Below are 16,245 nucleotides of genomic sequence, written 5' to 3' on the forward strand. Positions count from 1 at the left end.
GCTTGGTATCTTGATTTTCTGAAGAAATAAGTCATCATTAAACTCTTGTAAAAAATTTTTCTTGTTAAGCCTTTCTTGACCTTCCTCTGTTACATGTGCAGTCTGTGAAACTGGAACAGACTTTACATGTTCTACGTTATTGAACGTTCATGGAATCTAAGGTCTTCCACTCTTCGCGACCTGAAGTGAACAAAAAAGAGGCTAAGAAAGCTTAAAACCTGTAAGTATAAGTTTTTCTTGACAATTTTTTGTATAATGCTATTAATTGTAAAAAAAATAAATAAATTTGTCTGCCTAAAGTACACAATCGCTTTTCCATATTTTGTGACGTCACGGTGACTGACTTTCATGTATTTTATTGGAATTTACTGTGATAGACCAACAAACCTCATAATGTATTATGTATGATACAAATACAAAAAAAATACACTGTTCAAAATCTGAAAAGTGTAGCATCTCAGCTTCTGTAGACATGAAATCCAGTTCAACCAATTCACCTAATGTCTAAATTGAGTGCATCTGTGTGTGATTTAAAGAACATTAATGATCAAGTAGTACTGTCTACCCAAGGAACAGGGTAGACTGGTTCAGAGATAAAATTTAAGGTATAGACATATATTTTATATAGATCATCCATGAAAACAGACACAAGACATCAAACAAACTCAACAGATTCAGTTTGTATGAAGGAAGGACAAGAACATCTGCAGCTTCTCTCAAGCTATAAAGGAGACACAGCACCCTGAACACATTGAGCAAAGACAGACTTGGTCATACAGCCAAAGCTACATCATATACTGTACACATTCATCAATTGTAGTTAAATAGTAGTTTGCAAAAGTTATCGTCTCTAAATGTGTAAAGTTGTTGGAGTTACTTCCCCAAAAGACTTAATAGGTGTATTTGCAGTGAAAGATAGGTGCACAAACAATTGACTCACAAGGGGCTTGAAACAAATTCTCACACACATGGACCTATATGGCTACCAATACTACTAGTCCTGGGTGTTGGGGTTCTGAGTTTCACCTTGAGGTTAATTGACATTAAGACAATCGAGTTTTATAGTTTGTCAATTGATTCTAAATTATTAGTGTCTAAATCTCGATGCATCAAGGTTTTGTCCTTACCATGCAAATCGTCACTCCTTCACCCCACCATGCTTGAAAGCTGGTTGTAGTGTTTGAAGTGATTGACATCTTGTTCCACGGGTTTATGGCTCATTGAGATGCAACTTCTCAAAATTAAGTTGTGCCTTCTGGCAATAAATCAATTTAAACCATGTTTATGATGTTTTTCCTCCTTTGCATGGTTATAACAGCCCCTGTATGCTTCAGATCACTCAGCTGCCTAGACTAGAGAGTCTCTGATGGTGATCAGGTAATTGATCTTCATTTTGCTGCTCTTTGCTGTTACTTTTTTTCTTCACACAGGTTTTCAATTTGTTGTGTAAATCATGACCATGAGTGTTTTTCTGCACTTGAGGTTATATTTAAATATTAGGACGTCATAAAGACCAAATAACTTCTTGATCATTTCTAACACTAGAATAATAAAAACAAAATGAAAACATGCAACTTAAAAAAAAAGGGACTGTTGATCATTTATAAAAAATTAGAATGAAAGTTGTTTTTGCTTCTGAAACAGGTTTAACTAATAGGAAATCTTACTGTGGTTTAACAGACTGAAGATTGAAACACCCCTGGAAAGATGGATTCTGGTGTTGGAACTAAAGGTGAGTGATTCTTTATAATTTATAATAGTTACCCCTAACTGAAGATAGAGAGAGATTCATACAGGTATAGCTCACAGTCGTGTTTGTTGCAAAAATATTGTGACGGTATGACTGCTCGGTAAGACATCACAGCTGCCTTATAGTGAAAACCAAGGAGGTGGATTTTAGAAGGAATAGGGATCCTCTTCATCTCCTGCACATTGGAGGAGCTTTTATTGCTGCCATGCCACCCAGTGATGTAGGTGGAGAGAACGCTCTCCTGCACAGGGTGGTTAAGGCTGCCCAGAGGACTCTGGTGAGTAGCCTTCCCACCTCGTCAGATCTCTACTGTACACACCACGATGTATAATGAAAAAATATAATGATCATTCATCAGGCTTCTTGAGCATCACCTGGGATTGCGCAACTTCTTGCTAACTGCACTGACTGCCATTCTATGAGAGTATGCTCCTCCTGTCTGTACATTGCCATTAAAATGGTTATTCATGTAATTTATGAACTGATTTTTCATAATTTAGCTTATGTATATAAAGTACAGGGTTTTTTCTCACCAATTGTGTTTTGTGTGCGGAGAAGTTATCATAAACAGCAGAGAACAGATTCGAGGTGAGGCAGGCAGTTCTTTTGCCACATGGCAGGGGGCGCTCATGATCCCAGACAGTTGTAGAGTAACAAAGAGTAGCTCTAACCATACAGTAAAATCAAGTCCAGTGATATATTTATAGTCTCCTTGCACCACAGTAATGATCCATCCATCCATCCATCCATCTTCTTCCGCTTATCTGGGGTCGGGTCGCGGGGGTAGTAGCTTCAGAAGGGAGGCCCAGACTTCCCTCACCCCAGCCACTTCCACCAGCTCCTCCGGAGGAATCCCAAGGCGTTCCCAGGCCAGCCGAGAGACATAGTCCCTCCAGCGTGTCCTGGGTCTTCCCCGAGGCCTCGTCCCGGTGGGACGTGCCCGGAACACCTCACCAGGGAGGTGTCCAGGAGGCATCCTGACCAGATGCCCGAGCCACCTCAACTGGCCCCTCTCGACGTGAAGGAGCAGCGGCTCTACTCTGAGTCCCTCCCGGATGACTGAGCTTCTCACCCTATCTCTAAGGGAGAGCCCAGCCACCCTACAGAGAAAACCCATTTCGGCCGCTTGTACCCATGATCTCGTTCTTTCGGTCATGACCCAAAGCTCATGACCATAGATGAGGGTGGGAACGTAGATTGACCGGTAAATCGAGAGCCTCGCTTTTTGGTTCAGCTCTCTCTTCACTACGACAGACCGGTACAGCGCCCGCTTGACAGCAGACGCTGCGCCAATCCGCCTGTCAATCTTCCGCTCCCTTCTTCCCCCATTCGTGAACAAGATCCTGAGATACTTGAACTCCTCCACTTGGGGCAGGACATCCCCCCTGAGGTGGAGAAGGCACTCTACCCTTTTCCGGCTCAAGACTATGGCCTCGGATTTGGAGGCACTGATCGCCATCCCAGCCGCTTCACACTCGGCTGCGAACCGCTCCAGTGAGAGTTGCAGATCACGTCCCGATGAAGCCAAAAGGACCACATCATCCGCAAAAAGCAGAGATGCAATCCTAAGGCCACCAAAACAGATCCCCTCAACACCCTGGCTGCGCCTAGAAATTCTGTCCATAAAAGTAATGAACAGAATCGGTGACAAAGGGCAGCCCTGGCGGAGTCCAACTCTTGCCGGAAACGAGCCTGACTTACTGCTGGCAATGCGGACCAGACTCTGACACCGGTCATACAGGGACCTGACAGCCCGTATCAAGGAGCCCGGTACCCCATACTCCCGGAGAACCCCCCACAGGGCTCCCCGAGGGACACGGTCGAATGCCTTCTCCAAGTCCACAAAACACATGTAGACTGGTTTGGCGAACTCCCATGCACCCTCCAGGACCCTGCTGAGGGTGTAGAGCTGGTCCAGTGTTCCATGACCAGGACGAAAACCACACTGCTCTTCCTAAATCCGAGTGTCGACAATCCGACGGACCCTCCTCTCCAGAACCCCCGAATAGACCTTGCCAGGGAGGCTTAAGAGTGTGACCCCCCTATAATTGGAGCACACCCTCCGGTCCCCCTTTTTGAACAGGGGGACCACCACCCCGGTTTGCCAATCCAGGGGAACTGCCCCCGATGTCCATGCGATATTGCAGAGTTGCGTCAGCCAACACAACCCTACAACATCCAGAGTCTTGAGGAACTCCGGACGGATCTCATCCACCCCCGGGACCCTGCCACCAAGGAGCTTTTTGACCACCTCGGCGACCCCGACCCCAGAGATTGGAGAGCCCAACCCAGAGTCCCCAGGCTCAGCTTTCAAAATAGAAGGCATGTCGGTGGGATTGAGGAGGTCTTCGAAGTATTCTGCCCACCGGCCCACAACATCCCGAGTTGAGGTCAGCAGCACACCATCCCCACTGTATACAGTGTTGGTGCTGCACTGCTTCCCCCTCCTAAGACGCCGGATGGTGGACCAGAATCGCCTCGAAGCCGTACGGAAGTCTTTCTCCATGGCCTCTCCAAACTCCTCCCACACCCAAGTTTTTGCCTCAGCAACCACCCGATCCGCATGCCGCTTCGCCCGCCGGTACCCATCAGCTGCTTCCGGAGTCCCACAGGCCAAAAAGGCCAGATAGGACTCCTTCTTCAGCCTGACGGCTTCCCTCACCAAAGGTGTCCACCAACGGGTTCCAGGGTTGCCGCCACGACAGGCACCGACAACCTTGCGGCCACAGCTCAGATGAGCTGCCTCGACAATGGAGGCACGGAACACGGTCCACTCAGACTCCATGTCCCCCACCTCCCCTGGGACGTGTACGAAGTTCTGGCGGAGATGGGAGTTAAAGCTCCGTCTCACAGGGGATTCCGCCAGACGTTCCCAGCAGACCCTCACAACACGTTTGGGCCTGCCATCTCTGACCGGCATCCTCCCCCACCAGCGGAGCCAACTCACCACCAGGTAGTGGTCAGTGGACTGCTCCGCACCTCTCTTCACCCGAGTGTCCAAGACATCTGGCCGCAGATCCGATGAAACGATGACAAAGTTGATCATTGAACTGTGGCCTAGGGTGTCCTGGTGCCAAGTGCACATATGGACACCCTTATGCTTGAACATGGTGTTCGTTATGGACAATCCATGATGAGCACAGAAGTCCAACAACAGAACACCACTCGAGTTCAGATCGGGGGGGCCGTTCCTCCCAACCACGCCCGTCCAGGCCTCACTGTCATTGCCCACATGAGCGTTGAAGTCCCCCAGCAGCACAAGGGAGTCCCCAGGTGGAGCACTCTCCAGTACCCCCTCTAGGGACTCCAAAAAGGGTGGGTAACCTGAGCTGTCGTTCGGCCCGCAAGCACAAACGACAGTCAGGACCCGTCCCCCCACCCGTAGGCGGAGGGAGGCTACCCTCTCGTTCACCAGGGTAAACCCCAACGTACAGGCGCCGAGATGGGGAGCAACACATATGCCCACTCCTGCCGGACGCCTCTCACCTTGGGCAACTCCAGAGTGGAAGTATGTCCAGCCCCTCTCAAGGAGACTGGTTCCAGAACCAGAGCCATGCGTCGATGTGAGACCGACTATAGTGGAAGTATGTCCAGCCCCTCTCAAGGAGACTGGTTCCAGAACCAGAGCCATGCGTCGATTTGAGACCGACTATTTCTAGCCGGAACCTCTCTGCCTCACACACTAGCTCCGGCTCCTTCCCCACCAGAGAGGTGACATTCCACGTCCCAAGAGCTAGCTTCCGCAACTGAGGATCGGACCGCCAGGGTCCCCTCCTTCGGCCACCACCAAGCACACATTGCACCCGACCCCGTCGGCCCCTCTCACAGGTGGTGGGCCCATGGGAGGGGGGACCCATGTTTCCTCTTCGGGCTCCATGGGTAAAAGCCCGGCCACCAGACGCTCGCTGTCGTGCTCCCCAGCCAGGCCTGGCTCCAGAGTGGGGCCCTGGTGACCTGCGTCCGGGCGAGGGAACACATAGTCCAAAGTTAGTATCCATCATCGGGGTCTTCGGGCTGCACTTTGTCTGACCCCTCACCTGGGACCTGTCTGCCTTGGGTGACCCTACCAGGGGCATGATTGGAGCACTCAAACCCCTCCACCGCGATAAGGTGGCAGCACTTATTAATAATCGCAAAATAAACATTAAGCCTAAAACCATATCACTGCAAAAGACTGAATCTTCTGCTCTTTGTGTGGGAAATATTTCAGTGTTTTCCTTTTTTTAGGGGCGTTGTTGTCAGTTACTATGGCAATGAGTCTGTATGTAGCCTGGCCAGTGCAGAGCGCGAGAAATACGTGATTTTGAGTTGTACTTCAGTGGTTTTCCCTTTGCTGTCGAGCACAGCACAAAATTAATAATACCTCAATTTCCAAGTTTCATTGAGTTAACAGAATTATTCTACCACGGCAGCGCGGCTATGGATGGCATGTAAAAAAAATTGTTTTTTTGCTCTCCAGCGTTGTCCATGTACGCAAAATTTCCTCATGTAAACAATAACATGCACCTGGTCTACATTTGTATATCTGATTTGATATACCGGTATATTATTTTGAAAACCGACACGCAAAATGAAGCAGTCACATGACTTATGCAATGCAAGGCATCGTTTGTTGCCAGTCACGTGGTTTTCAGCAAGACCACACAAGCATCGAAGCGGGGCTTCATCTGACACGCCCCCTTTTAACTCTGTACACACCTCGAAGTCTGGCTTCAGATGGCCCATCAGTAATATACAATGTATCACAAAAGTGAGTACACGCCTCACATTTCTGCAGATATTTAAGTATATCTTTTTATGGGACAACACTGATAAAATGACACTTTGACACAATGAAAAGTAATCTGTGTGCAGCTTATAACAGTGTAAATTTATTCTTCCCTCAAAATAATTCTACATACACCCATTATTATCTAAACTGCTAGCAACAAAATTGAGTACACCCCTTAGTGAAAGTTCCTTAAGTGTCAATATTTTTTGTGGACACCATTATTTACCAAAAATCCCTTAACTGTCCTGGGCATAGAGTTCACCCTACCTTCACAGGTTGCCACTGGAATGCTTTTCCACTCCTCCATGATGACATCACACAGCTGGCAGATATTCAAGACTTGGTGCTCCTCCATCTTCTGCTTGAGGACGTCCCAAAAATGTTCTGTTGGGTTTAGGTCTGGAGACATGCTTGCCCAGTCCATCACCTTCACCCTCAGCCTCTTCAATAAGGCAGTGGTCGTCTTATTGTCTTGTTTGGAGTCATTATCATGCTGGAACTCTACCCTGCGACCAAGTTTCCAGAGGGAGGGTGTCAGGCTCCGCTTTAGTATTTTGCGGTACAGATTGGAGTTCATGACATGTAACTACCCAACACCTGCTGCACTCATGCAGCCCCTAGCCATGGCATTCCCACCATCATGCTCAAGATAAGTGTGTCATGCCTACAGTCAACTGTAGGCATGACACACTTATCTTTGTACTCCTCACTTGACAGCTGACACACATGGTGGAGACAATCTGAACCAAACAAATTAATCTTGGTCTTATCAGTCCACAGTTTCCTGTAATCCATGTCCTTTATTGACATGTCTTCAGCAAACTGTTTGCAGGGTTTCTTGTATACAGACTTCAGAAGATCAAGGAGACATGTCCTTCCAGGGTGATAGCCATGCAGACTAATTTGATGTAGTCTGAGCATTAACAAGCTGACCCTCTATGCAGCAATGCTGACAGCACTCCTGCACCTATCTTTCAAGGACAGCATTTGGATGAGACGCTGATCACGTGCACTGAGCTTCTTTGTACAACCAACAGATGTCTGTTCTGAGTGGACCCTACTCTTTAGAAAGCTGAATGATTTTGGCCACTGTGCTGCAGCTCAGTTTCAGGGTGTTAGCAATCCTCTTGTAGTCTTGGTCATTTTCATGTCGCACAACAATTTATCTTTTGGATCCTCAGAGAGTTTTTTGCCATGACGTGCCATGTTGGAACTTTCAGTGACAAGTATGTGTGAGATCTGTACTACAAAACTGAACACATCTGCTCCCTATGCATACCTTAGTCCTAGTAACACTAACTAGTCACATGAGATTTTGGAGGGAAAATGACAAGCAGTGCTCAGTTTGGACATTTAGTGGAGTAGTCTCTTAGGGGTGCACTCACTTTTATTGCTGGTGGTTTATACAGTAATGGCTGTATATAGAGTTATTTTGAGGGAATATATGTTTGCCCATATATAAGGCAGTGGTCATCTGCCTTATATATGGGCCCGCCAGCATGCATGCATGCGGGCGGGCGGGCGGGCGGTCACTCACTCACTCACTCACTCACTCACTCACTCACTCACTCACTCACTCACTCACTCACTCACTCAATTAATTTCTAAATCAATTTCTAAATCTTCCCTGCAATATGGATTTAACCCTTGCTACTGAGATGGTAGGTCGATGTGTTTTGAACTATGGTTACTTCAATTGTAGAGATTAGAATTTCTATTTGCAAAATTTAGCTTTTTTGTCTTTTCTCTCTCTCTTTGCACATAAAAATTGGATGACAAAAGTGTTCAGTTTAGTGCACTGGTTTCAACTAATTCTTTTTCTGAAGAACACTTTTGTTTAAGACTACTGTTGGAGCTATTTATTCTTTATTTCTTTATCCATTTGAATTTTGTTAGTTAATTCTTAAATGTATATTTTTTGTATTATTTACAAAGTTTATTTGCAGGTTAATAATTGTTGATTCTATTTATCTTTTGTTTTATTATTTTTCTTATTTATTCTTTCTGAGTCAGAAAGGAAGTCATGTGGGTCAGTCCACTTTCTATAAGTAAAGGACCAGCAGGCATTTGGGTTTGGGGCCTATGGTTTTTACCAGCGCAAGAGAAGTAGATAGGAGAACAAAGGAAAGTTTGAACATTGTAATTGTTTGCTGAAAAGGAAAATAAAAGCAACCAAGACAGTCAACAAGTTTGGACATTAAACTTCTTTCTTGACCCCAGTTCCTCATAGTGGCTGATGGAACTTTTATTGGATGTTTGGTTTGGCAAACAATCACCACTACAACTACAAAAATCACTTTATTTCGTGTTCTCACTAAAACCAGGAAGATAGAGCACATAACACCAGTTTTAAAGTCCCTCCACTGGCTCCCTGTAGCTCAAAGAATAGACTTTAAAATACTGTTGTTAGTTTATAAATCACTGAATGGTTTAGCACCACAATACATTAAGGATTTGCTGTTGTTTTATCAACCTTCCAGAACTCTCAGGTCTTCTGGTTCTGGTCTGCTCTGCATCCCCAGAACCAGAACCAAACGAGGAGAAGCGGCATTTAGCATCTATGCACCACAAATTTGGAACAAACTTCCAGAAAACTGTAAAACAGCTGAAACACTGACTTCCTTTAAATCTCAACTAAAAACCCACTTGTTTAGAGTTGTATTCGAAACGTAATCAATTGCAAATTTATTGACAGAATCTGACTATGTTGTGTTTTTATTGTTGATTCTATGTTGCATTGTATTTTTGTGTTTGATTTGATGTAAAGCACTTTGAAATGCCTTGCTGCTGAAATGTGCTATACAAATAAAGTTTGATTGATTGTTTCTGTTGTTTTGTGTATTTATTTTCAATATTTAAAATGTCTTCCAGTTCCATTGTTAAATGTTCAATAGAATTTAAAGTTTATTGATCTTTAGAATGTGTTATTTCATTAGTATTCCATTGAAAATGGTCTCAAAACAACAAAATTGTTTTTTACAATACCGTGTGAGACAATTCATTGTTCAACAAAATTTATGACAGTCCTACGTGTGACAGTATGTGTGAATGTTCCAATAACCAAGTGACTTGCAGAGGCAAACAAATAGACCCCAGTAATCCATCCAGCTACTGGAGAAAATAAATTAAAAAAATAAAATGTAATATTTCTACGTCAGTCACATGGCTTTAATGTTCAATTTGTTTCAATGAGTGCTATAAATGCATAGTAATTGTTGGTGTTTGTGTGCAGATGTGAAGGCAGAGTTGGACTTGGTGGAGGCTGAGCTGGAGCAGGTGGAGCTTCAGGTCGCAGAGCTGCTGGAGAAGCAGGCTCAGTTGACGTCTCGCAAGAGCGCTCTGCTGCTGCAGCTGGAGGAGGCCTGTGACGCCATCGGTTCCTCCTCCTCTACAACCTCAGTACCCGAGTGGGCGATGAGCAGGCAGGTGCTCCAGAGCTATGATGGCACAGGTACTGGACACCCATGGTTTCACCAGCAGCTTTTTAAACAGAGGTGCATGTCTGGATCCCAGTTTGATTATGGAGTTGTGGAATAAGACCTGGTTGACTCTTCTTGATAGATTTCCCTTGGTCCAAAGAGGTGGAACAGCATCTGAAAAGCTCCTTTGGTCTTTCTAAGTTCAGACCTTTGCAGCTCAGAGCCATCAACCTAACCATGGCAGGCAATGATGTGTTTCTGGTCATGCCTACAGGAAGAGGAAAAAGTCTCTGCTTCCAGCTGCCTGCAATCTGCTCGAAGGGTACAAACACATGCACACACACATGTATACAATCTGTGGTCTTCTGGATCTTTCTCACGTTTAGGTTTCTTTTTTCTTGTAAGGCAAATCTGTTGCTACCTAACTATCACCCACAAAACACTTCAATCAATCAGTCAAGTTTATTTGTATAGCATCTTTCAGCAACAAGGCATTTCAAAGTGCTATACATCACAAATACACAAAAAAACAACATCCTAGAACCCACAGTCAACAATTGAAACATTATATTTTGTCAAGTGTCATTGTTACACATCAGAATGTTGATTAGATTTAACGGCACTCAATGTTTTGTGTGTTTTGCTGTTTTCTGGAAGTTTATTCCATATTTGTGGTGCATAGGAGCTGAATGCTGCTTCTCCATGGTTGGCTGGTTCTGGATGCACTGCAGACCAGAGCCAGAAGGCCTGAGAGGTCTGGAAGGCTGATGCAGCAGCAGCAGATCTTTAAGGATGCTAAGCTGTTCAGTGATTTATAAACTAACAACAGTATTTTAAAGTTTATTCTCTGAGCAGGGAGCCAGTGTATGGATTTTAAAACTGGATGATATGCTCTATCCTTCTAGTTTTGGTGAGAACACTAACAGCATGCAAGTCAATGGGTTGGTGAGGACACCATGTGTCCTAGTGACAGTTAAGGGGTTAATGTACATTATTATTAATTCATAATATCAATAATGATGAAGTTAAACACACCCTGTTGTTTACATCAGTAGGGATCTTCTTTTTTCATCCACCTGTATGGCTATGATTGACTAGTTTGTCATTATGTTTTCAGGTATCACATTGGTTATCACACCACTCGTGTCTCTGATGGAGGACCAGATCATGCACCTGAAGTCTGTTGGTATTCCTGCAGTCATGCTGAATGCATCAAGCAGTAAGGTAACTACTGCTAGTCATCTCTCAAAAACTGGTTCTGTCACTGGAGCATCGTTGGTCATCACACGAGCCTTTACTTTTTTTGTACAACAATTGGCCAAACTGTTGGTGTAGCGCCTCAGTCAATCCAGAGCACTCCACTAATCTTGTGCCCCTGATCCAACTTGCATCATAGTCATAGACCTATAACCCCTATAAACTCTAAGGGGTGATATGAGATTGCAGAATGTGTGTGACGTAGTGAACTAATACAAAGTTATTGAAAATTACTGCTTGAATGCAGTGTTTGGTGGGAGATTACATTAGAAGTAACATGCATTCACAATATGCATTTATTTCCATACCTGATTTATGTCTTTAGTGCAGGGGTCACCAACCTTTTGAGACTGTGAGCTACTTCACGGGTACAGAGTAACACGAAGGGCTACTTGTTTGATACAGACATAAATTTTCTTGCCTCAGCCTTTATAACAAGAGTGTGTGTATATGTGTGTGTGTGTATATATATATATATATATATATATATATATATATATATATATATACTGTTGAATTTTTCCGACAATAGTTATCAGTAATGATTTACCATCACAGTTCTTAGTTCAGAGTTTTAAGTTTGATTCCCTTCTGGAGCTTTTCAGTGTGATTTTAAATTGCCCACAAGTGACTGAGAATACAGATTTGTACAGCTGGACGCACTGTGAGATTTTCCTTTAAATAAAAATAAGAAAAGTTATTGTATTTTTTATTATCCAACCCTCGTTACTATAAACAAAATTGTGGAGAGAAGAAAAAGTTCTTTTGTGCCAAAACATCAGTGTGAGTCTATGGGGGTAAAAGGGCAGCCAAAGCCTAAATCTTATTGGTCAGTTTGCTTTTTCTGTGAGCTAAAAATGATGAGTGGAGTTTGAACCTCCCGTTGTTCTAAGATCCCGTCTGAGCTTCTTCGTCTGTGCGGTTCTGGCGGGTCACCGGTTTATTAGCTTTTTTTGTGTTTTCGCACACTTAAAAGCTGATGGGTCACCTGTTGGCTGACACCAGCAGATGTCGAAAAAAAATGTCCGACAGATTGGAAGGTAAAACTATCACTGCTCCTGACCTGGAAGAGCACAACCACGTCTCCAACGCGCGTCGCACAAAAGCCGCACAAACCTAAACCACTAAAGCAGCGCACCCTTTTTTTTTTTCTTTTACACAAACTATGGTAAATAATAAAGACATGGAACCAAAGCCTACCGGTAGATCCACGGAAAGAGGAGGATGTTGATTCCCAGGTTCAGGTGGTGTCAGACATCCAAAGGAGGAGAAGGCAACCCAGCAGAACCGACACGGTAAAAAGCTCCACCGGGATCCAAACCGCTCTTAGAACTACCGGAGGTTCAAACTCTGCTCATTCATTTTTAGCTTACAGAAAAAGCGCCAAGCCGCCAAATAAACTAAAGCAAACTGACCAATACGATTTAAGCTTTGGCGTGCCCTTTGACCCCAACAGATTAAGACGTGAGCTACGTACAAGATGTTTTGACACATAAGATCTTTTTTTCTCCACAATTGAGTTAATTGTAAAGAGGGTTTGATAATAAAAATTTCAGAAATTTTACTTTTCGTTTTTTACTTCAAGGAAAATCTTAAGGTAGGCAGAGTGGGAGCAGCCGTACAGCTGCCCTCCGATAAAATCCTACAGGCGTCTTCGCAGTTCTGAACTTTAACCATTGAAAAGAGTTTTATGCATAAAGCAATTTATTTTAAACATTTTTGTAATTTACTTTTTTTACAAATCTAAATATAAACAAATGTTATTAAGTCGATGTAAAAACATTAAATTAAATATTTTCGTTGGCAGTGCTCCCTAATGACATTGGCTATTTTTAGAACTTGCTCTGCGGGCGACTGACAAGGTCCCCTCCGGCGACAGGGTGCTTGCGGGCACCGTTTTGGTGACCCCTGCTTTAGTGCCTCAGATGCTTAAACTCACAGAGAGTCTGTATGTGAGGGGAAAGGGTTAGATTTTGGGTTAAATGTAATAAATATTGGCACTGTAATTTAGCTCAATGAAATCCAAATAGAATATTTTCCTGACATGGTGCAGCCTTATTTCTGTACTTCTTTCCTTCCTCTACCCCTGCTTCTTTTTTTCAATTCTTCTTTTTATCCCTCTACATCCCTTCTGTTGATCTTTTTTATTTTCTTACTGCTTCTACTTTCTTCCTCAATATCTTCTTTGTATCTTTCCTTCCTCAGTATTTTTATGTCCATCATTCATACCTTTCAGTATACAGAGTTTGCAGATGCCAGACTTCTGTATCTGCCAAAAATTAATATAAAATTTTTGTTTTTATTATTACAAGAAGGATGGAAAAGTCCTTGTGGACTAATTTGTTCATGAATTTGTCCAATTCTATGCATGGTTAACAGTTTGCCTAAATGTAGGAGACTGGACTGGATTGTTTGTCTCTTCTTTTTTTGAGTTTTCACTTCTTAGGCTTCTTCAGATCTAATGATGAATTAGGAGCATCAAACTAATCATTTGCATACAACCTGTTAACCATGAACAAAATATTTCTAGAGAAAATGTATGTTCTCATCTTTATTAAACAGAAGGCTTCACAACAGAATTAACTACAGTATGAGACACACATATTTTCTAGATCTAGAAAATGGAAGGCACATACAAAATAAAGCAACAGTAAATTCAGGCAGATTCTTCATACTTTATATGGCTTTCCTTTAACTGCAGGAGCATTCCAAGCTCGTCTTGGCTGGAATGACGGATGTGAAAGTCCCCTTCAAGATGGTTTATGTAACTCCAGAGAAGGTTGCCAAGAGCAAGCTGCTGATGTCTCGCCTGGAGAAAGCCTATAATGCCAAGCTGCTTAGTCGTATAGTTGTGGATGAGGTGCACTGCTGCAGCCAGTGGGGACACGACTTCAGACCAGGTTAGGCCTGTCACGATCAGTGACGTCGCACCACTTTTTTCAGTAACAAGTAGTCTAACGTGTTGCTATTTCAAATCCAGTAGTCAGACTACAGTTACTTATCAAAATCACTTTGCGTTACTGTGCATTACTATCTTCTTTTGTAATTTAATCGTATTTCCTCTACTCGTCTTGTCGAGTGACCGACGTCTCTATGCGACAGAAATGTAAACAATGGAGGGAGATGCGCATTTTGTTGGTGGAAAAACTGGAACTATTTTGAGTTTCTGTTTCCAAGTCCGATTATTATAAGCGGCTTTGGGCTTTTTTTTTTTTTAAGTCTCTTGCAAATTTAATGAATGGCGGGTTGTGTCTTTTTGGGCTCGTTTTTGATCGTGAAGTTACTCGTTGGGCTTTGGAATAAGCAGAGACTCATAATAAATCCCAGAATTTTTCCGTCATTAAGGTAGTTTTAGTCAGTCTCTCCTTGTCCATAATTTCCCAGATGATCCGTCTCGCTGTGTCTTTGTTAATGTCAAGTTAATATATTACCTCTGAATGACGTCGAGCTTCGTGTTGCGCTCCAGAAAACTGCAAACATCGAGACTAATTTGAACAGCGCAATAAACGTGAGAACAGCCACAAATAAACCTGTCCATAATTGCCAATAATTATAATGGCCGTTATAATTATTAATATTACGATAAGCATCACAAATCTGTGAAGCCATCTGAGCAGTGGAGCTGCAGGAGGAGGTCTGTGCGCTGCGCTTTGACACCAAACGCAGGGCCGTAACACAGAACTTGGAGGCTGGAGAGAGGAGAGGCTTTAAAATCCTTCTTAGAGTTTTCCAGACAACAGGGCAGTGTGTTGAGATGGAAAAGTCGCACAAAATTCTTTGTCCATAAATATAAATCATTCTCACCACTCGCGCAACAAAAACACCACTGCAAGTTATTTCTACGATTCACGTAGAGCTGCGTAACCAGAGCTAACGTGGTGGGGTTTAAACTCCTATCTTGATCAAAAACTCTGGAAAGAAACATAATTCCTCTCAGGGGGTTGAAAATTCAGCCTGTGTCCAGTTTGAGCGAAAGGATGTGTGCAGGATCCATGCTGACGTAAACGTAAGACATCCAGCTGCTGCAGCACGCGAGGCAACGCACAGAGCCACCAGCGGTATGATTGGTCCGGCTTTAATTATAAACTCATAAGCACATCTTTTAGGAAGACTTATAGAAGATCTGCCGCATCTTCCTTGTAGCAAGTTGCTACAGATCTTCTATAAGTCTGTTGTTGAGAGCGTTATCTCTTCCGCTGTCATCTGTCGGGCCAGCAGCATCAGAGCAAGAGATTTAAAAAGGCTTAACAACCTGAGAAAGAAGGCTATTTCTGTTCTGTGGACGACTGTGGAACCCCTGGAGATGATGATGATGATTGAAAACAGAGTGTCTTCAGTCGGAGGCTTCTTCAGACTTGCTGTAATACGCTACAAGAGATCTTTCCTGCCAGCAGCCATCACTATCTACAATAAGTTTTTGAAGAATCTGAATTAATTATTGTTTGTTATAATGAGTTACAACAACATTTAATTTCCCTTTGGGATCAGTAAAGTATTTTTGAGTTTGAATGACTTGTATCTATTTGTTTACTTTACAGATTATAAACTCCTGGGTATCTTAAAGAGACAATTTCCTTCTGTGCCTCTCTTTGGCCTCACAGCCACAGCAACCAGCAGTGTCCTCAAGGACTGTGAGAAGATACTGTGTGTGGAACAGCCAGTCACTATCACTGCCTCGTTCAATCGAACTAATCTCTTTTATGAGGTAACCATGACAACTGTACCAGCTAACATTTTTCAACAATATGCTTCATAGATAAGTGTATGCTAAACATGTGCGTACACATATTACAATACAACCCCAAACCTCGCTATATATTTTTTGGATTGTATACAATATATCAACACAAAGTAGTATATAGCTACAAGCACAAAGTGTTTTGGAAAATTTTTGGAGAAAGTTTGCAATAAACTCACAACTGTACATTAGTGGGGAAAAATTTGACCGTCTGTTGATATTTGCTTGAATTTCCATGATTGCGGAAGTACTGGAGGGGGGATTAAGGCTGTCAGTCATCAATAAAGCTCTTACTTATTATCTTTCCACT

At 43.3% G+C, this 16,245-nt stretch overlaps 1 protein-coding gene across 4 annotated transcripts in view; it reads left to right on the forward strand.

The window, feature by feature from the left end:
• Window positions 1–101: 101 nt before the first annotated feature.
• recql (RecQ helicase-like) overlaps window positions 102–16,245 on the forward strand; it is a 28,394-nt gene continuing 12,250 nt past the window's right edge. For 2 of the 4 annotated variants that reach the window (XR_006369732.1, XM_044107574.1), the window contains exons 1-8: window positions 102–220; window positions 1,319–1,377; window positions 1,681–1,732; window positions 9,754–9,972; window positions 10,083–10,262; window positions 11,058–11,164; window positions 13,899–14,097; window positions 15,736–15,902. Coding sequence is in view for 3 of the 4 variants with exons in the window: in XM_044107574.1 (XP_043963509.1) it covers window positions 1,708–1,732; window positions 9,754–9,972; window positions 10,083–10,262; window positions 11,058–11,164; window positions 13,899–14,097; window positions 15,736–15,902 (897 nt within the window). In the remaining variant the exon portion in view is untranslated. The remainder of the gene's footprint in view (window positions 221–1,318; window positions 1,378–1,680; window positions 1,733–9,753; window positions 9,973–10,082; window positions 10,263–11,057; window positions 11,165–13,898; window positions 14,098–15,735; window positions 15,903–16,245) is intronic. The other 2 variants (XM_044107576.1, XM_044107575.1) reach the window with 2 other exon arrangements.

The sequence above is a fragment of the Gambusia affinis genome, linkage group LG23 (genome assembly GCF_019740435.1).
Source record: "Gambusia affinis linkage group LG23, SWU_Gaff_1.0, whole genome shotgun sequence".
Lineage (NCBI taxonomy): Eukaryota > Metazoa > Chordata > Actinopteri > Cyprinodontiformes > Poeciliidae > Gambusia > Gambusia affinis.